The 23,744-nt window shown below is 37.2% G+C and overlaps 1 protein-coding gene across 5 annotated transcripts in view; it reads right to left on the reverse strand.

Annotated features, from left to right (window-relative positions):
• ELP2 (elongator acetyltransferase complex subunit 2) overlaps nt 1–21,629 on the reverse strand; it is a 39,886-nt gene extending 18,257 nt beyond the window's left edge. For 2 of the 5 annotated variants that reach the window (XM_026081167.1, XM_026081165.1), the window contains exons 1-12: nt 21,472–21,628; nt 21,283–21,361; nt 19,834–19,919; nt 17,717–17,867; nt 16,419–16,496; nt 14,319–14,383; nt 8,754–8,820; nt 7,661–7,795; nt 6,616–6,711; nt 4,837–4,937; nt 2,694–2,825; nt 2,040–2,189 (exon numbers count right to left, since the gene is read on the reverse strand). In XM_026081167.1, the coding sequence (XP_025936952.1) occupies nt 2,040–2,189; nt 2,694–2,825; nt 4,837–4,937; nt 6,616–6,711; nt 7,661–7,795; nt 8,754–8,820; nt 14,319–14,383; nt 16,419–16,496; nt 17,717–17,867; nt 19,834–19,919; nt 21,283–21,361; nt 21,472–21,603 (1,272 nt within the window). In that variant the 5' untranslated portion in view covers nt 21,604–21,628. Of the gene's footprint in view, nt 1–2,039; nt 2,190–2,693; nt 2,826–4,836; nt 4,938–6,615; nt 6,712–7,660; nt 7,796–8,753; nt 8,821–14,318; nt 14,384–16,418; nt 16,497–17,716; nt 17,868–19,833; nt 19,920–21,282; nt 21,362–21,471 lie in introns of all 5 variants that reach the window. The other 3 variants (XM_026081169.1, XM_026081168.1, XM_026081166.1) reach the window with 2 other exon arrangements.
• Between the last annotated feature and the right edge of the window lie 2,115 nt (nt 21,630–23,744).

A 23,744-nucleotide genomic window follows, 5' to 3' on the forward strand; every position in this document is an offset into this window, starting at 1 on the left:
TTATTTTCCAATAGAAAAAAAAGCATAAAAAAGTAATAAACCCTTCTTACTCTTTATTAGGTGCATCTTTGTGCACTTTACAGCATAGCACACAACAGGAACAAAAAAACCCAAAACCCAAAGAAGAAAGAGCTAGGGTCGCATAAGTTGTTCAATGAGCTTCTTCCAGAAAAGTCAGGATGCAAGTTTGTGTGACAAACTGAAGCCAATTGTTACCCCTTATTTTTGATATGTGTACCTAGCATAATATCAGAACTGGGATTTTAAGAAGGGTAATTTGCATTTAATTCTTCATTCTCTTTTTAAAGATAAAAAACTGAGTAAGTTACTGTATTACCACCTTTCTATAGACATCTGAATTGTCCTTTGTATCTTGTTAGGACAAACATCAGGTGTCACCCATTGTAATTTTTCAGACGCTAACCTCAGTATGGTAAAAAAAAGGAAGGCATTTTAAAAGCCTATGTTATCTAAGTTCATGTACAACAGAACTAACCATCTGAGGCACAAATCCTGAACGTACGAGAACACACCCCTTCAAATCATCCAGCTGCACCTAAACATTTCACCTCACCCCAGCTACAGGATACTACAGCCTTCTCCCACACTCCAAGGAAAGCAGCAACGTGTTGATGCTGCTTGGATTTATGCATGGTCAAACGGGCCAAACGGCTGCTCTTTGTCAAAATGAGCACAGTATGTCCAACAGTTCAGTTCACATCAAACTTAGATATGAAAACTGCCATGACTCTTTAATCAACTAGTTATTCAAAAGTTTCAGAGGTAGCAGGAACAGCTATATAAGCAGACCATATAAACCTCAGCTCTTTAAGAAAACAGGCTAAAAATATAGTAAACTATCCTACATAATGAAAAGTGGTACATCAGTAGGTCACCAGGTACTGACAACTGTTTGGAGCACTGCTAACTTATATAATGGCTTTGTCCTGGACTTGGTCTCCATATGTCATATCCAACATACTATCTTTTTCGTAGAGCTGTTGCACCATACAGATTGGAGATTAGGGAAAGAGGCAGGGAAGGAAATTGAAGATGCCCTCCCTACAACACAATGCAAAACTTAGCACTTGAGCTGGGATTGCCACCACTTCAATGTGGCAGTTCTCAATGTGGAAGAAGGAAATCCAAGAACTGATGCCAGATTCACTCTCCCAGAAACGAGACATCCTGTGCTAGTTTACACTACAGAAGCTTTGCTCAGACAGTTATAAGGGCCACCCTTTACCTCTCCCAACTAATAGCACAGCTTGGACAGTGCCTCACACGACTTTAACCAGTTTAGTTTCTACCAGTTCCCTGAATGGATCATGAGTACTTTTCTGCCAGAAAAAAGGTGCATTCGTTGATTAGTAAAATGCATGAACAACTGGGAACTGGACCTTTTACATTCCTAGACAGGGTTTCCCACATCAAAACTTAGTGGGAAACAAAAGTCTTATTCTGGAACAACAAAGTTGTTCAGGAACAGCTGTTCCTGAAAAGTTGCATGCACAGGTGAGGTCATCAAGTGCACTCATGCAGTTCAGTTAATCATTCTGGTGAAACAGTCACATTCATAACCAAAATAGTGTAAAAATACAGTGAGAACTGTGCTTTAATCAGGCATGTGGAAAAAAAGAAAAGACAAAGAAGAATATCTTTATAATTATCTACAGCAGTGCTTAGGAAATCATTAAACAAGGAGAACAGGTGGTTATTAAAAAGAGCCATGTATTCTTTCCTCTGAATTATTGCAGTGCTTGGTTTTTAAGAGCCTGAGAGAAAACTGAGGGTAACCCAGAGATGAATACAGGCTTAAACAAAAGTCATGTCACATGATTGCTAAAACTCTGCTGCTAGTATTTTTAAAGTGAAAACAGCAAATACTGAATGACCAAACCAAACATTTACACATACAGTTTTGAACAGATCATAGCTTGGGAAATTTAAGGTATGGAACAAATTATCTGCATATTACTCAAACTCAGAACAGGAAGCTTTCTTTACCAAGCTCACAAAAAAGTCTTTGAACAATGTACCTCTGTCTCATGTTTTCTTTTCCAGGGAGCGAAGAGTCTAGTAGTTTGATCAGAACCAACACTTATAATAAATTCTCCTTCTGGATCCCACTTTACATCCTCTACACTGTTAAAATGTCCTGAAATCATGACTTCTGGAGTCCATTCTTTCTATAAAAATTCCAAAAAATATTACCAAAGAAGCATGAAGTCTTCAATTGATGGATTGGTGTATTCAAACCAAAATACAAGTGACAAAGTCTTTATTAGGAAAACAAAAAATGGACATTTGAAAACAGCAGATTATTAGAACCCAGAATGGCTAAATGGACACAAGTACTTCTAGAAGTTGATTTAGTGCTCAAACCAAGAAAAACTTGTACTATTGGTTCACCTGCCATTTCTGAACAAAGCACAACCACAAAGGAGTTTGGTCTACTCCACTGACTGTCTGTGGGAACCATAAAGCCAATAGGCTTTAGAGCCTGGGAGATTCCAGCCTCCCTTCCAGGCAGGAGTGAGACTCCTGCAGAATATAATATTCAGAGAAGGTCCTTTTCTATCATTTTAAATTGACCTGTTATACTTGATCTTTTCTATGAACTTTACAACTTATCTCTAGTGACAGATAGGTGTAGAATTTTTTAAGCACACACACACACAAAAAAATCTTACCTTATTAACTGCAGTCTGTTTCCAAAGGTGTAGTGCTCCATGAAAGGCATGAGCAACAATCATTGAACCATCTGGGCTAAACTGGCAGTCAAAAAATCCAAGCGTGTTGCCACCCACTTCACCTACCCGCACCTGAGTTAATGACCAGAAGTGAAATATCCATTAAAATGGCCTTTGACTCTTATAAACTTATCCTAATGTCATAAAATGCCTATCTATAGGCAAGAGTGTATATTATACCAAAAATATGTTTGAAGAATATCATAACTGCAAAGTTAAGCACTAAAATACCACAGGAATTAAAGCCACATGCCCCTTTAATAGGGCCTCCCTTCATAAACATCTCAGAAAGGGATCTTCCTCAATCACCCAGTGGTAAGAAAACACAACAATAGAGGAGACCAGAACTCAACCCCATCTATGCTTCAGTCCAGCCTTTTTGGATGCAATGGTTTCTTGTCATTTGTTGCTCCCTATTGCTCTGTTGCACACAGTGGTTGCAAGACTCACTTTAAGCTTACAAGACTCACTCCTCTATTTCCTCTTCCCTCCTTCTCCATGAACCCTGCAACTTGCTCTGCATTTTCCAGATACCTTCTGTGGCATATTTTGGCCTTTGTGCCTCACTTGAGCATGTGTGCTTGTATGTATATGTGCACACACACAAACACCCCGCCCGCAATCCTCACATAGTTTCTCTAATGCTCTTCCAGGTTTTTGATTACATTAAAAGATTGTTAAAGTTGCACTTTCAAGGTTTATTCAAAAGATTAGAACACGATTTCTTTTGCATTAAATTCCAATAATTCCCTCAGTTTTATACAAATGCTTTTAAGTTCACAACAAAATTAATCTGTATCTCATGCCAAATGGCAGTGTGGACAGTTAGTTAGCACCAATTCCAAATAATACTCCAGGTGTGAATGAGACTTCCCTGCCATGTTAGAAGCAGAATTCTAGTCCCACCTCTGAGCAGTGAAATGATACTATGAAGTTTTCCTGTTCATCACATTAAAACAGAAGAGAGCAGAGAATGGGACATTATCCTTGCCTACTTCTTCCCAATATTGATTTAAAAAGAAAATGAAGGACAGATTATAGAATGTATTATTCCCCTTTCTTCTCCTGCAGGCTCCCGATATGGGTCTCTTCCTCAATGCAAAAAGAATTACTGCAGTTAACACGTCTGCTCTGAACTGTAAGCTACACACTTGAGATCTAATCAATACAAAAGGAATGTAAAAAGAAAGAGTAACAAACTTGCAACAAGCCTTACAGCACAACTGATTTTAGAGGCTTGTAAAATTAACTCCAACGAGGTGACTATCTGGGTACAGCAAGTGGCATCTCTATGTGCTGACCTTATTAAGGAAATAATTCCCACTTCTAGTAGAAAGGTCTGACAACTTTTCAACAGAACAAGGGAAGAAAATTAATGAACTACTCTATTTCTCTTCTTTTCCCCCAAAAGAGGATTTGATTTTTTTTTGTGACAAGAAAAATCATAAACAACGATTGGCATAACCTAACACAAAATTTCTGCAGAATTTGGAAAAGCAAGTCAACTAAAAGGCATTAGATAAACATGGTTGTACTACTTGTTTGTTTAGGAGGATCTATATTATAACACTATCCTAAATATAGTGAAATGTGACTWTTTGGCACAAATGGAAGAAAAACCTAATGATACAGCCCCCCAAAAAGTTACTAGGAATAAAACAGGGCTGAGCATTGTGTGTCGGCTGCTCTGTCATAACTGCTTGAGTATATGTTCCCCTAAGTATTAACTATAAATAATTTAGGGTGGTTTCTTCCACTTCTTACTGGAATGCACAGTGTGTTACTATGTAGCACCTGACTTGCTATTCTACAAATGACACTTGAGCACAAACCCTATTAGCAACTCCTCAATATAGTAAAAAGCAAGTGAACAATTAATAAAAATTACACTGCATCACAACATCATCTTTTTGACAACTATAGTTCTACTCGCAACACAATGTCAAAATGAAAAATTTTGCTAGAAATTGTTTTTGCCTTTCTCTCCCAGCATTTTATGAAGTTTTTATTCACTCCAGTAAACACGCGATGCTGGAAACAAAATATCAAAACACTACATATTATGAGAAAGACTGACACTTGCCTCTTCTAGCCAGACTCCAGATTCCTCATCAGGTGCCCAGAGGATCACAGTTTTGTCCATGGATGCAGACAGTATTCTCATTGGTTGTTGCATGCTGCCATCTACAGCACAAGGGAAAAGATTACCCTACAACCCATAAGAATGCTTTCTAAAAGAATTTGGTCATACTGAAATCCAGACATGCCAAGAAAAAATTGTTCAGCACTGGAGATCTAAAATACAGCAGTTAAGTGCCAGACTTAAGCCCTGTATTTTTACAAGGCATTTATTAGAAGGTATCATATTTTTCAACCATAATTTACCAAAGAAAATGTAAAATATATACTTGAGGACAACCACATTCTACTGTTTAATTCTCTCCAAATTGATATTGAAAAAGCTGTAATTTGGAGGAAAAGCTAGAGCTTCACACAGAAATTGCATAGCAGTTCTCAGTTCTTTTCCTCAAATGAGATCTCTGTATTGAATATCTACCATGAGGTTTCCAGTTTAAATAATAATCTCTATGCCCATATTCACTGTTCTTCAAATTAAATGTCAGATTCAATAATAGATTTCAACAGACTCTAGCACCTTGCAGTACATACAGCAGTAAGTACTGCTCTCTGAAGTGCTCTGCAGTGTTCCAGGCAACAGCCCAACACTGCTAGAACAGGAAGAGGAAGCTGGTTCATCAGTCGGGCAGGAAATTCCAGGGAGAAGAACTGCTGAGAAGCCTTCCTTGGAGAATGGAGACATGGGTGTGCATCCCCTGAGGCAATATCTTATACCAGTGCCAGACCTCCTATCTTCTGCATTGGGAAGCGACAAGCAATGCCCTGAGTGCATCTCTCTGATCAGTCTACCTCTATTGAAGAGGAATAATACCTATTTTGGGAACCCAAGTTTGGACAGGCTAAAGAATAGAAGCAGCTGCATAACGAGACACCTAGAAAACTTCATGGTTTAACAGGACAGGGCTTTTTGAGTTACAGTGTAAGACTTACATGCTTTTATTCTGTCTAACTCTTGCTTTAAGGGGCAAAATCTTTTATTGATGCTTTTAAATAAAGAGTAAAAGAACAGATAATTAAGCCAACATTTCTCAAGCAAGTCCCGTACCTTTCTTTACATGTATTTTGCCATTCTCATTGCACTATACTGCTTAAGTACTGCATATACACTGGCAAAGCTGTGCTTTGTACTGGTGAAGTCACCTGACACCAGTAATCCTAAAATATCTCAGGAGAAGGAAAAAAAAAAAGGCAGCTTTGCCAATACAAATACACCAGAGCCTTCTGATAGTACAAGCATGTTAAGCATCTCTTTCCTTTATGCCTTGGGCAGAAATGGACAAACAAATCAGTACTGCAAACAGAGCTGTCAGAATTTAAGGATTTAAAAAGAAAGATGAAGACTAGGGCAAGATGCAGAATTAAAAAATCTGTAAAAAGTTTTCAATGAAAGTCTGAGTTAATGCTTTAAAACTACATGTTAGCTAGCCAAAACTGATACTCTAGGAATCTCTGGCACGTTGTATTAATACATCGAAGAATGAAGATGAAACTTCTGAATGTTGCTATTTGCTCCTTTCCAGTCCAAGAAAAACAAGAGTGCTTTTGAGTTAATACTAACCTTCCAAAGAATAGACATTTCAAATAAGTTTATAAAGACAAAATACTAGAGCTATAAATATATACTGAACAAAATTGAATTTTATTCCATTGGATTGGATACAAAGACTGTACTCTAGGTATGCAATCCCTAAAGCAACTGCTAAGATGTTTGGTATCGTTTTACCTTTGAAGAACGAAGGTTGCCAGTGAACTGCGTACACCCAGTTTTCATGACCAGCCAACACAGACTCCAAGGTAATTGCATATGTTGTAACAGTATCTACCACAAATTGGAGAAAAGAACATTTGTTTCTAAAAGTCAGATCTGAAAAAAGACCAGATCATTTCTGATATCTTCAGAGATACAATCCGCTGCTTCAGCACCTACAAATAGCCTATTAACACTGAACAGCTCTTTGAAAACCTACTTGGATACTGGCCTCACATATCATATTGACAGCAACACGTCAGCTTATTGCCTCAGAGTGGTACTAGAGAATTCCTGGAGAACTCTTAAGGAATTTTGAAATAAACACTCAAATTGCCTCTACCCACTCTTAACTTAAGCATACTTATGTCTCCAAATGACTGTAAATACAGGCATTAAGATACTTAGAACAATAAATCTGGATTTGCAGCAAGCAGCATGAGCACTTTTAACACAAAAAAGTTTGTATAATGTTATATGACCTAAGTTGCCTAGTAACTTACCTCGTGTCAGCATTACAAGCCTCTAATGTTACACTGCCTAAGCAGCATGTTAAATAACCACCCAGTAAGCCTGCACATACTCATCCACTCTCTCAGCTTTTTTTAAGGGTTAAGTAATACTGGTACTTCTTAATGCATTGAATTCGAAGGAAAATTAAAAGTAAGTTATTAAACTGGAGCAAAACTGTTTAACAGCTTACTTCCCACAGACAAACACATCTCAAAACAGTTGGAATAGACGAACACATCTCAAAACAGTGGGAATACATATAACAATACATGCTGATATTAAGCTCTCTGCTTTACTATTTTTCATAACACACTTTTAGCTTCACATAACCATTGCTTTAAATCCACTAGTTTTTTAATGGCTGTAGAAAAATAATGCAGTCAAGCTGGTCTTAGCTTCTTCTAATAGAAGAAAAATAAAGCAAACTAGATGGTAACCACCTTGTCCTCAAACCACTAACACATACACTAGAAAAACTATACGAGAGTATTTGACAGCTGTTACCTACCTTTAACAGTAAAAACATTCTCTTTCAGTCTTATGGAATCATCTTCTGTTTCTGGAAATTGCTTCAATTTTGTACACACTTTCCAAATTCTTATCAAACAATCCTGAGCACAGCTTGCTAAGAAGAGATCCTCACCTGTTTGGTTAAAAAAAAAAAAAAAAAAAAAAAAAAAAAGCGCAATTGAAGAGCCATACTTTTGTATGTTTTTTCATTGCAACCATTGCTATGATTAACCTACCATCTTTCTAAACATTCACTATAACATTACCCTGTTTTCCACATTGTATACAGTATCACAAAAACTGCTGTTTTTATTTCAACATCAACTTGTTCTCCCATTTCAAACTCTTCACTAATTTAGAACATACTGACAATGGACACTTCCTTGCTCTTAAGGCATGGCACTGTCTTATGGTAAATACCATACATTTGCTTCTCTATCACTTACGGCTCTCACTCTCCATATTCTGACACCCACAATGAGTTACTTAATACTTTTTAAGAATTCCTGTCCTCCCTTTCTTTCATCAGGATGGTTGCTTCCTCTAATTTTATTTCTTTTTGCCATTATAAGAAACATTTGGTTAGTTAACATCTGTTAACTATTCTTATAAAAAAAACAGGGAGAAGACTATTCCCCTCCATTTCCCACTCCCTTCAAAAAAAAGGGGTCAGCTCTTTCTCACTCAGCTACAGATATCAGCACAAGGACAAGTTGCTAAAAATCTCTGTTTTTATTTAGGTACCAGTCAAGTGAACACACTTGAGGTAGGCAAAACCAAAGGGGGTATGCAAACACAAGATATGAGTGTTTTGTAGCAATCTTAACGTAGTCATAATTCCTGTAATTAAAAATTGCCATATAGGTTCAATAATTCTAATATTTTTAACAGTACCTAAAGTTTCACCTTTATTTTTAATAATCTGCTTGTCTTAGACTGAAATTACCATTGACTTTATATCACCATCTTAGAAAAAAGATCCACAGCCAAAACTGCTTAAAAGCTACAGTGCATCAAAACAATCTATTGGAGGAGTAAAACAGTACTGTCATTAAAACCAATATTCCACTTTATTCATCTTTCATACTGACCACAGACTGCCCACTCAATGCTTCTTATACAATCTTCATGGCCAGGGAGTATTAATGTTTTCTGAAACTGAATAAAAATTCCTGTTACATCACAGAAATATATCTAATTACCATGCACATATGGCCTTGGACAACTAGCTTTGGAGTTACACGTCTTATATATTTACAGCTCCTATTATTTGAAATAGGAAATATAAGCTGTTATTTAAGATTGTAATTTATTGATAGATGTTAGATAGGTCTTTCTGGTGTTGTTACCATTGCGTAAAGTGTCTCACATTATGGCACTTCCCTTATAAGACTGGGAAAGCATCAGAATTAAAGGAGCTTACCTTGAAGAGACTTAAAAATTTTAAGTTAATCAGGCTTACAATGGTACACAAAAAAATAATGTAACGTAGGTATGACATGGTAAATTTATGTATTACAGAGATGTGAAGTGGATGCAACTGCAGATTATGTAAAAAATGAATACAAGTAAAAATCAGGTGTAAAAAGAAGAAAGTCTTTAAAATATTTTCAATTATTAATTTGTAATACAATACTATTAATAGGTATTATTTATGTAGGTAGATATCTTTCCTATGTTACCTAAGCTTAAAGACTAAGACTTTTCTAAGAAAGATATACATCAATAACTGTATCTGCAGATGGAAACCTCTATGAACACAAGCTCAAGAACACAGGAATGCAATCATGGTCAAGATTCTCTTTTAAGAACTTTCAATAATAGTATATTTTTATTCATAAAATATGTAATCTTACCACTCTATTTTAATTCAAGTAAGGTAGACATGTTTATTGCTTACTTGGCACTTAAAACATTTCTGTTTTTCTTTGTCCGTAGAAGGCTCTACTCCCATGATATTTTTTATCCCCTAACTTCTGCTTTAGTTTGAGTAAAGATGAGTTGGCATAAAATACCCGAAATAATCATTAGACTTAAAACATTAGCGTTAATACATATGAATAGCTGTGACATTATCTCTTGTATTATCTTCTGCTAAATCCCTTAGCCAGGCCTACCAAGAGTTAAGACTAAATGATAGACCTTGCTATCAGCACAACACTGCAGCTTAGTTCTCTTTCCCTACCTGCACACAAAGCAAAGCAACACAATAAGAACGAACAAAAACCACAGCAACAAGAAAGGCTTTCTCAAAACTTCTGTCTTCAACTCAGGGGAATTTGGTCAGCAATAGTGATTCACCCAGACAGCTTTATACCTAACTAAACACATTCAAAAATGAATGCCTCTCCCTTTGGTCCATACCTTCCTGAGTAATCCCCCAAATCATCTTCTCCCATCAAGCAATGTTACTCTGCTTTTCCTTGTTTCACATTTGCAGTTCTAATGTTACAGAACCATCTGTATGAGGCATATGACCAGAATAGTTTAACAGAATTTTCCAGGTCAGAAAGTTTTGGTCTTGATTAAGAATCTATGTTCTCACAGCCATATAAGTTTTATTTGGCTAGTGACTTCTGCACTCATTGGCACTCTTGGATACAGGATTCCAGAAGAGATTTTTATTTTAAATACCAAACTGATTCTGGATATATAAGAACAAGAACTGCCGAGGAAGCAAGTTCAAACAATGATCTAAAGGACTCTTGAAGACTTYGTTTCCTATAATGCATTAAAAATTTAATGAGTTTTGTATCTTTTTAACTATTAACAACTCCAATAGTAGTTTGAAATACGTATTTATTCATTCATTTATATAAATTTGATATACTCTATGCTCTGTATTTTACATTCACTAAGGTTAGTTTGCAATTTTATTCCCAAATGAAAAATTAGTTCAGGCTGAACTTTTGCTAACCTTCTTGTTTTCTATGGTTCCTTTTTACATTAAACAGTGTGCATATCTCCTGAAATGCCACTTTAGCAGTATCTAACACACATCTAATAATTCTCATTCCTACATTTAACTTCAGAGTTTGGGGTTTTTTTGTTTTTGGTTGTTTTTTTAAACTTAGCCTCATCTTCTCTCATCAAAGAGTAAAATTAAGGAAAGTAGGTATTTCTCTTCTCTTTAGAGAATAAGACTAATTACTTTGAGGTTACTAATTCCCCCCAGGGTTCTAAGCCACTTCTTGAATAGGCTTTTATGCATTACTTAACACTAGGTCAAGCATACAGTTGTCTATTGTGCTAAAGTACAAGCATTCACTCAAAATTTTCAAGAAAGTCTCAACAACAACAAAAAAAATTGCCCACTGAAACTGAGAAAGCAGTAGCGTCATTGTTACAACCCTCTACTTTTTTTTCAACACTTTCTCATACTGTTATTGCTCTTTTCCTTAATCTCTCTCCCTCTCAATATCGCACATTTAGTTTCCTTGGATGTATTCTGTTTTAAACATGCACCAATTTAAAGTTTCTTACAGATACACATGGTTAGAAAAGTTTTTAGTATTGCCTGGATTCTATTTATAAATATTTTCATCTGGAACCCTCATTTTATAGATTTTGCTTCTATATTCTTAGCCTTCCCCTTCTCTATTTCAGTTTTCCCCTTGGTCCTTACTGAATACATGAGAATGTTAGATGTTACAGTAGTTTCTAACAGTTGTATCTAACAAAAACTCATTGTCTCACCGTCTACTTTACAGCCTTTCCCCTGCCTCTTTTAATTAATTTCTTAACATATTTGTGTAGCAACATTCTGGTATATTATCTTTCAAGCAAAGAATAAAGCTGTTATAGAGGTAGCAGAACTAATGAAGCCTGGTTGTCTGTGGACATGCCCAGCGCGCTCAGCACAACTAACTCTACCTACATGTTCTTTGAGGACATGACCTTCAGGACCAGGCTGGCAGTACCGATTGGCAAATTGGCAACTGCCACAAAAGGTAACAGAAGTCCAAGTCCTATCAGTTTTCTTCTCTGTTGGACACCAGATTGGATCTCCCTCCTCTATCCAGTTGACAGTCTTCACAGAATTAGAAGGAGTCTGAATTACCTTTAAGTCTCTGATTCCACTTTCCAATTTGGCTGAAATTTCACCAGATTATCTGGAGGAAGCATGCTCAAACATACACCATAAAACCTTCATACAAAACCAAGTTCAACACAGAGCTCTCTTGTTTTAAGATCTTCCGCTTTTTTTTGATCTCCCTTCATAGGCCTTTAGTATCTCAGGCAAGAAGAGGTTTTTTTTTTTTTTTTGGAAAGATTCTTCCCTAGGCACCATTATAAAACCAATATCCTCTTTCAGTAATTCAGAAAAGCAAAGACATTTTCTCTCTATTCATAATGCTTTAAGGGATCTCTGGGTAGATGGTCTTTAAGGGTTTGCAGTCTGCCCACTCAATTTCAAAACCAAGCAGCTTTTATGAATAAATATATTTCAATCATAAAATTCATGAGTTTACCCAAGAGGCAGGCTGAGCCAGCTAATGAAAGGAACCTGAAGATGTTTTATCTTTCCTCAGAGTATAACAATGTCCTTTGTGTTTCCTTTGTTTCCTTATGAATCTTTACTCTTTGTTTTGGGTTCATATGATTGTTTTTAGGACATTAACTACAGGAAGAGATTCCAAAGAGTCACAATCAACCAGAGGGAGCTAGGGATCCTTACCAGTCAGGAAAGAATGCCAAACTTCAGGTTTTAATCATTCTTCTATAACAAGTTCAAATGAAAAATGACAGGATAATGCTAACACTTCCTTCAAATACCTCCAAAAAACAGAACTATAGAAGCCATAATAAAGGTGTCAGCAGATCTGAGAGAACCTGAATAAAGAGGAGAACCTCCCCTTAGCGGCCAAGAAGTAATTTATGTCAGAAGGCTTACAAGGATATTTTCATTTTGTTAATAGCTTTCATACACCCTACAGGTATTTTTATTCTACATGTAATCAAATTTGGTCTCTTCTCTGTCTGTAGAGTCTATTTAGTAGTCTCTGTCTGTAGAGTTTACTTAATTAACAGCAATGCTCTGGAAAATTAAGATAGACACCAACCAGAAGTCCCACCATATGCTTAAAAAAAAAAAAAAAAAAACTTTATATTAAAAAAACAAAACTATGAAAGGACTCTGAACCCTCACCCTGCTAAGACAGCTGGTGAAAACACTTCCTAAAACTGACAATGTGAAAAATAAAAACTGCAGAAGAAAAAAAATCCTCACCCCTCCTATGAGTAAAGCCTCTTCCCTCCAAAAAGACAGCAGCGTAAAACTTGCTTTACGACACAGAGCTTGTTTATTCATGTTACCTTCCTTCATACATCCACATACTGATGGATCATCTGTGTTTAAGAACGGCTAAGAACGTTGGCATATTCGAAAAGCTGGCCAACAACTGCCAAAGTAAGTTATGCATATCTGAACACCTTGGTAGTCAAACTGCATGTTATTTATTAATCTAAGCAATACAAGAAAACAAGTTCTGTATTTTAAATGAGGTAAATTAACTGTGCAACCCTTGAGATGAAAGTCTTCCTTTAGCACCACAATAAGGCTCATGAGCTGCACTCTCATTCTCAGAAGATGTCATCAAACCAATTCAATTTATGTGCTACAAAGAAACAAAAGCTAAGAAAGTGACCCTTCTTTCCTGGCTAGTGGTCAAGATATCACTGAACATAGCAGATAAAGGGTGAAGTATTTATTTTATTTAAAAAAAAACAACAACACAACAACAACAAAAACAACCCAAAACACACCTTATTATTGTATGTAACAGCCTGAACACACAAAATCTACAAGAGGCTTTTGTCTCTCCCAAAAGGTAGAAAGGAATATCTGTTCTTCAGCCTTTAAGGGCTGAAGAATACCTGAAGAGATTCATAAAGTAAAAGCTTCCTATGCACGTGAGTTTCAGTGGTTGGTTGAAGGTTTCTCGTTTGTTTGTTTAGTTTWCTCAAAGGGACTGCTAGGGAGGGGAAAAAAAGACACTTTTTCACATGTTTTGACTGACAATCATTCAACAATTCCTGTTAGAGTCTAACAAAGCTTCTGAATAGACAGATGCAGGAGAGGACAGAATTTCTTTGCAGTGCTCCAAAGGAACATTTAACCATACAAAAAACTAAACATTGCCAACTGCCAAATAATGCATGAAAAAAATGCGTATGCTTGTAGAAGATCAAGTCATTCAAATATTTCTTTGGACTTTCAGAAGCATTTAGCACAAAGGGCATACTTAATGACAAACATACAATTTCAAAGATAGAAATCATCTCAATTTTATTGTGAGAACTTACAGACTGAAAATAACATCATTTCCACATGAAGCACTCAATGAATGGATACCCATTAAAGAACGAAAGGCATAGTTATTTCATGTCAGTGGGAATAGAAAGACAGGCTATCTTTGTGTAGAGAAAAAAATATGAAAACTAAACTTTTACACACTGATCCCAACTTTAACATTCTGTATATAATTACCTAGGAAACGAATGGAGTATTTGAACAAGAGCAGTTGTAACTGATGGCTATCTATAGAGAGATAACAGCTACTGAAGAACCTCAAAATATCATCAGTAGCACACATGAAAAGAAATGAAGCAGAAGAACTGTACTGTTGTGAACAAGAGTTAAAAGCTACAGTTACCTGACCATCCTGCTGTATAAACAAATTTATTTTGCAGTCATCACCACCACAAGCCAATATTGGTACTGGAAGAGAAAAGAAAAAAAAAAAGTCTTCATTGCTACAGTTACAATGTCACAGAATATTAGATTTTAAGAATTACAGAAATAAGGCAAAAATATAGTAATACAAATATAAAAGATATAGTATCATGCCATCCTATAAGTATTCCAAGTCAGACATCTAATACTGTGCAAAATAAACAAGCACTTCAAGAACACAAGACCCCCAAAAAAAGTTATTTTGCCATGTAGGTAATATTATCTACACATATTTAGGATGCTAACTGGTAGTTTTCTTGGAGTTCACACATCTCCAGAAAATTCAAGCATTAGGGATTTTTATTTATTTACATTTATTTCATGGATATGAATATTTAATTTGCTCTAAATATGAAAGGAGTTTTCTCTTAGAAAACCTAAGCAAATAATTTCTCATTTGAAAAGAATTCCAGTTAAAGAACTCTTTTTCAGGTTATAAGCATTGTGTTATTTTGGATAAGTAATTTAAGTTAGCAGGGGAAAGAGACTGTAATAAAGGATTAACTGCTTTAAATACAAGTTTAAGCAACATCAGGTTTTGAGGATTCTGAGGGGTGGGGGTGGGGGGCAGTTCTCAGCAAAGCAAAGTGTTTGTTATTCCACCATCTAAAGAAATTCAAGCCTTCTATACAATTTCAGTTTTGGAATCATCTAGTTTTAAGAATTAATGCACTAATCTAGGTTTCAGATTTTTTAAATTTGCAAAATGAATGAATAATCACTTGTCTTTTATATACAACATGATTTCAATGTTAAACTGAAGCAGTGCTCTAGAGTATTAAAGTGAGAATTTCTTACCTGTACAGTATCATAAATGAAGAAATAATCTATTGCTTCACAGTATGAATTTTATACTGATTTTTGTACTGGCAGTATAGGTACTTCACTTCAAACAAAAATTTACACTGGAGATAAGATTTTAATTTACCCTCAAGCCTTTTAACTTCATCTCAACAACCATCTACTAGTATATTTAGAGTAAAAACAGAGAGAGAGAGTTTAAAATTATTTACTGATAAATAACACTGCTTTTGATATCAGACATGCCCTGGAAGCAGACGTTATCATTTCCAAATGGAACAATCCATTTTGTTCCATTGATACAGTTCTTATGAAATAGGAAAGCTATCAGAAGTCAAAGAACAAAATAAGCTTCTATGCAATTGTGTTGGAGGTATACACTCAAAGCGCACACCACCGCAGAATTCTGAAGTGCACATGTGCATAGAATAATTCCAGATACAGTAAGAAACCATTGTACTTTTTCTCTCGGGAGCACAGTACTCCTCCATCCAGATGCAGGACTCTACTGATATTTAAACAAACCGAACATACACATCTGGCTTGTACGGTTTTATTAAAGGATAACATTTAGTTTAGAAAAAAGCTTCTAGTGGTTTGTAACAGAAAAACATCTGTGGCAGGCTACAAAAGCAGCTTCACTATGGAAAAGGTCTGAACATACGCATTAACAGAAAACTACATAAACCATACTCAACAGTTGGGTTAAACTTGTTCATCAGTTAAACTTTTTCATATTTATTTAGGACTGAAGAGTTGGTCAACGCTACTCTTCACTCTGCAATTTTTGATGCAGGCACACAAACTCCTTTTCTGCATCTTGCCACTCAATCTAAATGACAGGAATGGACAAACAGCAGTACCACAACTGATTCTGTGAAACTAACAGCATCATTCTATCCCACTTGCTTACAGCTCCATTATCATTTTTTATGCCCTCTATCTTACAGTACAACTAAAGAACTCCATTTGAACATTGTTTTGAAAACACTGTAATCAACGAATATTCCAACTGCTAAGAACACAGTCAACCAAAATCTTTAAATATAAGCAGCAGCTTAGAATGATTCCCTAGAAATTAAAAAACAAAACAAAAAGCCACAAGGTTTTGGAGTTGGTCAAACGAAAACCCTATTACAACATTTATAAAACACATTTGAGGGATTTTGTAGGTTTTATTTTTCCTGAGCTGATATTCAGGATCTGCAGCTGTACTTACCATTGCTGCCAGGCAAGAAGGATAAGCAAACATCCATAACAAATCCATTTCCAAACTGCAAAATTTGAAGGCATTTAACTGAAAAATGAGAATAGACAGTCTTGATCTCATTCATCATGTAAGTATTACAGTTACGCTATCATCTCCTGCATTGCATTGTTAAAAACTCCCATTCAATTTTATTTTAAAGAGCTACAATACTTCTATAGTTTTCAGGAGCCATTGATTTTTAGAGGGAAAGAAACCCTAAAATAATAAAGTTATCTTTTGTGGACCCATGGAAATCCATCCAAAGTTAGCTGAGTTGGAAGATAAGTCAATATTCTCCACCTAGTATTAAGGTTACTGTAATGAAACTGTACAACCTATCGGAAGCAATTAATATTGCAAATCACAAAAAAAGAAGTCAGCCTCCCTCCAAATTCCCCCGAGATCCTACAAGCGGTTAAACTAGTGAGCCATCAAGATCAGAGTAACAGACAGGATAGCAAAATACCCTTCCTACAGAAGTAGGATTAAAAATGTCCTATCACACAACAGCAAGATAGAAGGGAAAAGCCAGGACTTGAGGGTGTTCTTTCAGAGCATAGGGGAATGTTTTGTAGAACATGGGGCTGAAGGCTAGCAAACCCAACCTATTTCTCCAATGTAGGCAGGACAATAGCAAATCCTCAGGTACAGCAGCTAATGGAGAAACTAGTTTGAGAGATGGTATCAGTACAATTCAACTAACAAGTAACACTTTGCATCTAGATTATCCGTTTATTCTTCATGTATTCCAAAGAGCTATTCTCCTGTGTGTACATACAAGGATGTAGTTCAATAGAAGGTCAAGACCCTATAATCTCAGGCTTCATTGGACTCAAATCAATATTAACAAACAGGTGACTAATTTAACTTCAGTTTTCTAAGGCCAGTATTATCATTTTACTAAGTAATTTTACTTCACACACACACAGCTGTAGCTTGCTCCCATATTCCAGGGAAAAATTAGGGTCCAGATTATCAGATTTTGAAAACACATTAAAAAGAACCTATCATCAGTAAGTTCAGCCAACATATCAGTGATGAAAAATGAAGGCTAGTTTGACCCACAGTTATTAAACTAGTATAACCCTAACAGCTTCCAAAGAGTAATGCAGTTTCTTGATGGACCCAAGTTTAAAGAGAAGTCAGTGCAGTTGCTTTAGAAGATGTCAGTCTTCAGCCAGGTAGAAGTACTTCAATGCATATGCATTCATCATTTTTACAGTTAGATATTAAGCCAGTATGCTGTCCCTAACATTAACAAGTTTTACCTTCTGAACCTTGCCAAGACCAGATTCTCACAGTAGAGTCAGAAGCTGCAGAAGCTACTAGCAGATTTAAGTCAGATTCATCTGACTGGTAGACAGCATCCACAGCACAAACAGCTTCAGTATGGCCTTTGAGAGGAATGCTTTTCGCAAGCTGAATACAACAGAAAGAGTTATACAAGTTAATAAAACTCAGTTCCAGCAACTTATCCAAGAGAATTTTTAAGAAACTTTCTGGTTTTTAAATAATTTAATAGTGAAAATAAATTGTATGTTCCTGACTGCAGAGCTTCTGCCAAGCGTATGCTTAAGCTACAGCATATTCCAAGAAAAACACAGGGGAGGGATACAGCAGTAAGGAATATTAACTTGACAAGATTTTGTTCAAAGTTGAACAGAATTAAATGTTCCTGTGTACATTATACAAACATCGCTATTTCTTGAAGAAAGCCTTGCAAGACTACAGATATCACAACAACAATGTAGGTGGAAACAGTACAGAAGTTAGAAAGAGCTGCTGTCTTTCCACTTCTCCTTCACTAAGGTTCTCCAAACTTCTATGAGATGTTCTTTAGGATGAGGGACAGGAGAAGGAAGATGTGGAGCACAGAATACAGTGGAATAAACAGCAGCTACAGCACTCTGCATATCGTGTGTTCTCTGCAAATTAAAGAATATTTTTACACCTCCAAAATACTCACCTGAAAAACGAAAACTTCAAATCTGGACTTAAGTATATACTTTCCTAATGAATGAATACAGGTGAGGCACTTTGTAATCTGTTCTTCATATATATAAAGAGCAAAATGAGAAATTTGTACTTCTGTGACTGGGAAAAATCTAGCATTTATCCAAACTTTGGCACAAATATTCTTGACAATATTTCAAACAATAGCCTGACAGACCACAGGAACAATTTTTGATTGAACCAATATACAACTTTACCTTTGCACTAGTCAAGAATCATTGTTAAAATGTACACGTTTACTCACATTCTTTTTCAAAGATTGTCATTAGGCTGTGCTGCACATCAGTGGAAAAAACAGAGGTTAAATAAATCTCTAAATTTATTATTTTAAATAAATAATCACAACATATGGAAGTCAGCAAGGAAGGGTTTTTTTTGTGTGTGTGTGTGTGTGTGTGTGTGTGTGTGTGTTCCTCCATCAAACAAGCCTAAGAACCATTAGCCTAGGTGCACTTCCCCCTAGTACATTACTACTCTTGCACATTTCAAAATGCCAAGTCTGATCCACCTTGAGGTAGCCTATGTAATGGTTTTCCCATACAGCTATTCAAAAGTCAGTGGCTAGTAAGTTAGATTAAAAAAGTTATATAACAAATTAGACAAATCACCAAACAGCTTTCTTTTCTACCTAAAGTAACTTATCTTCTTAACTTCAGTTTATTCTAAAGGCTCATATTATGCCATACTTCATCTTTTCCATTACATTTTTACACCATTAATAATAAATTAGCAAATCTCCTTACTTCTCTCCATTTCTCCTTACAAAATTCAACTATTCCATACTTTTTGGGTTTTTTTCTTATTAAATACACATACCCCAACTTGTATATTCTTCTGGTAAGAGTATCTATATATCAGTACTACATTGTTACGTGGATTGACCAGAAATCATTAGAAATGGATATAAAGAAATGAGAAAGAAGTGTACAGAAAGTTTCAACCAAAAGCCTCACAGTATGAAGAATAAGGCAGTAATAAATAAATAAATAAATAAATTAGGCATTACATGAAAAAACAAATCTGAAGACTCTAGAACAGAGAAACAGGATCTTTGAGACATGCTAGACAAATCCACACAATGATGGGTTAGCTAATTTCTTAATGGAAGGCTGATATAAAAAAAAAAAAAGATGTGGAAGAGAAGCAGCAACAATTAGAATTAAACACAGCATGATAAAGTACCAACATTTGCACAGGAATTTAAAGACAGACAGTTCAAAGGAGATATATATGGGGTACAATAGTCAAGGAACATTGAAGAAATATGAATAAAAAAATACAGACAAAACAAATAATTTCACTTAACAGACAATTTGTGGCATTTGAGAAATCTCCCCCCAAAAAGCTCTAAAATGATATTATTTCTGCCTACCTGAATATTCCATGTTCCCATTCCATTCCATTCCCAAAGAATAAGTTGTTTATCAGATCCACCAGAAATTAACTGTGTTTCAACAGCTAAAAAAAAATATACTTAAGTCTTGTGAACCCTTACTTTATACGGCAGACAAAAACATAAGCAGTTATATTAGTTACTTCTCAAAGAGCATCCTGTACATCAACTTTAAATAAAGTTTCCATTAAAGTAAAGTAGGGATAATATAAAAATAATTTCATTTATTTCATCATTTAAGACAACACTATGAGAAAAACGACAGGAATGCTTAGAGTTTCATACAAATATGATAAAGAATATACCTTTTCAAACAGACTCTCAAAACCAAGAATATAATTTAATGTTTTATTTTTTTTGTTTGGTCTTTTTGCAGGATAGGAAGAATAAACAAAAAATGGAGAGAAAGAAGTCCAATCCAAAAGAGTTCAAATCCTCACATGAAAATATAATTCCCAAGTTCTCAGAAAATAGTTTCTTTTAATCCATTTTAAGACAAAAAACAAAAGTTGGGAAGAGAAGAAAACATTTTAGTGCAACCATTTGAAAGTTGTCATTAAAGAGGACTCTTTTCCCCCAGGTCCCCCACCCACCCAAAACACACACACACACGAAAAATCACAAGCCATAAACACATTACACTAACTGTTCAATAAATACCCTTATTTGTCTTTATCAGAGAGTTGCACTAAAAGCCTAAGGGCAAGAATAAGTGCTTTTGAAAAGTATGCATCAAGCTATCTTAAAAGCTGTAATTGCTATCAAGCAAAGGCCTCATAAGGCTTTTATAAACATTTTTATCTCAGAGTTTTGGTTTTTTTTCCTGAATATGACCTCTGTGCAACTCACAGCTTTATAAGCCAAAATTTCTTAAGACGCATTACAAATCAATTTGCAGTGTCAAAACACTCAAAACTCCAAACTCTTCTTAAGAGGCAGTACAAGTATCGTTGAATAAAGTCACGGTTCAAACACCGGTTTGATAAATCCCCTGCAGTCACAGGTACAAAACACCGCCCTCCCAGAGCTGACGTGAGCTGAAGAGTCAGGAGCAGAGAGAGAGCCTGACCGGATCAGCTCATTTAAAGGAAAGCCCACCTGAGTTTAATGTGTTAAATTCCTTTGGAGCCATTTATTAAAATCTCTACCAGGAAAACTAGCAAGAGCTTGAAGCGTTACAGCTCCCTATGTTTTAAGTTCCCCTGGCTTTGCTACTGAATCCATCCGCTTCCTCCCAGGGGCAAGAAAGCAGCGCCGAGCTCCCCCGGGAAGCAGCCCCGGCCCCTTCCCAGAGCGGGTCTTCCCCGGGAGGGGCACAGACGCCGCCGCGGTTCGCCCCCACCTCCCGCGGGCCCCCACCCGCCGAACTCGGGCCTAGGGGGTCCTGGGCACAGAACGGGCCGGGCCGGGCCGCGCTGCACTACTCACCGCCGTCCCGCCGGCGGACCCAGCGCACGCAGTTCACCCTGTCCGTATGGCCGCGGAAGACGGCGACCACCCGTCTCGCCTGCGGGAGGATGAGAAGGGGCCGAGAATAAGGCCTCGCGGCCTGCGGGCGCCGCCCTGGCCAGCCCCGAGCCGCCGCGCCCTCCCCCACCTCGCATGGCGGCCACTCACCGCCGGCTCGTATAGGATGACATCGCAGCAACTGCCGAAGGCGAGGATGCCTCTCTGCCCCCACGACACAACCCCGCCGCCCACCCGGTTGGCGCAACAGGCGACATGACAGACTTCCACGGGCGCCGCCATTTTCTCCCCGCCACGTGTGGTACCGTCGTTGACCTCACGCGGTCTCCATAGCAACCTCCCCCTCCCACCCGTTCTGTACATACAACGTCTGGGAAAGCGCACGGGCCGGAAGGGGCAGTGCTAGGGGGGCGCGTAGGAGGAGCGAGGCCGCTGCGGGGGGGGGGCAGGCTCGAGGGGACGGAGATTGAGGCGCGAGGTTCAATGAGGCCCGTGGAGGGGGCCATATTGCTGTCGCCGCGGGGGCAGGCACTGGGCGGCCTCAGCAGCTTGGCCTTGTCTGGCGGCCCCGACTTCCCGCACCATCTTGTCCTGCCCTGCCCTTCGTGCTTGCCGTGAGTCGCGTGGAAAGAGCGCTGTCCACCTCCGGGGCATTGCCCAAGTTGCGAAGGCATAAGGGAAAGGCATGCTTCGCCCTTGCAAAATACAGGCGAGTAACTGCTATTCCGTCCGCCCCTTTTTTTTAATAAAAGCAACGTGTCCTCAAGCACTGCCAGCGGGTTATACAGCCAAGGGCTCCTCCTGCCTGGGTAGCTGAATGGAGAATCAAGCTCTGTGTCCTGAATGTTTGATATAATGTCACAATCATCATGCTCTTATGTCACAAGAACTAATTGTATGTGTTCCAAGTCATGGGCTTGGCACCCCAAAAGCAGAAGATGAGCTTAAAACAGGAGACAAAATTTAAAAAGTGGAAGTTATTTTTGTTTATTTGGCGGATTTTTAATCTTTATTTTATTTTTAAGTAAGCTCACAAAAATCACTGCACAGCTGTGAACATTAAAAACTTTGGGCCATTTATTTTTGTTTGGTTGGTTTTAAATAAAAGCCTGGGTTCTCACCTAACTAGATAAATCCAAAAGCTGTAGCTGTCTGAACACCATCAGATTGCCCAGAGAGGTTGCGGAGTCTCCATCCTTGGAGATATTCAAAAGCCGTCTGGACAGGGTCCTGGGCAACGTGTTCTAAGTGACCCTGCTTGAGCAGGGAGGTTGGACTAGATGATCTCCGGAGGTTCCTTCCAACCTCAACCATTCTGTGATTCTGTGAAATGGAAAAAAAATTGGCTGCACTGTAGCACCCTATAAATATATACAGCTTTGACTAGGATTGAAAGTTTTCATTCTATAAATGCATGATCTATACTATCAGAAATAAACTATGTGACATTAAGAGGAATGCAGGTGCAAAGAGGCAGAAGGTAGAGTCACATACCAGATCCACAAGTAATACAAAGCATCATCTGTTGGCCAGAGTAGCCAGATATTTTTTGTATAGCAGTAGATTTCACATGTGCTAGAAAAGAGTTAGACTGAGTATCTTGAGATCATATCTATGCTGTTATTACCATTTCTGACTTTTTAGTTGGCAGGTTACTTAATAGCTTGCTCTGTCTTCATCTGCTTTCCCCGCTTAGAACTATTTCAGATTTTTTGATTAAGTTATCTTTCTTCCAGTATTTCACATTTTGGATATTTGATGTCATTTCCTGCTACTCATACAAGTTTGAAAGTTCCAGGTCTGTTAGTCCTTGGAGACAGCTGTTAACATCTTTTCCATAAACAGAACCTGTCACATGTGAAGCCTCCCCCTGATAAAGAATCACTTTTAAATTAAGTCATAGGGTACAGACTGTGTTAAATAATATAGTTTATGTTTAATATTATAGTTTATTATGATGTCCTAGAATAGCTGCCATAGAAATCACTGGATTTTGCAACTGAGCAATGGCCAGAGGCACAATGGGGTGATCTGAATATGTTTGAGTATATCTGTTTTTCAAGACAAAAGATGAGATCATAGCAGATTGGAGAACTGCATCCATTATATTTTTATTTCTTGATTTATTAATATATTTATTGCCTTTCCCTGCCCAAGAAATTGAAAAAAAACTATATTTTACAGATCAGAAAAGACTGCAATGGTGTTCTGACTTTATTTGCATAGTAATTGACATAAAAAAATTATATCATTAGGGTATTACAGTAAATGGAGGTATTAAAGAGGCCTATACTATAGATTGTTTCAGCCATTTGGTTTCACGGACTCAAAAACTCTGTCAGTTCCCAATGGCCTACTACCTACAACCTACTACCCCATGAGTGTGTAGCAGTCTCAGCAGGACCTTTCAAGCATCCATTGTC

This window comes from Apteryx rowi, unplaced genomic scaffold (genome assembly GCF_003343035.1).
Source record: "Apteryx rowi isolate R43461 unplaced genomic scaffold, aptRow1 scaffold_539, whole genome shotgun sequence".
Classification (NCBI taxonomy): Eukaryota; Metazoa; Chordata; class Aves; order Apterygiformes; family Apterygidae; genus Apteryx; species Apteryx rowi.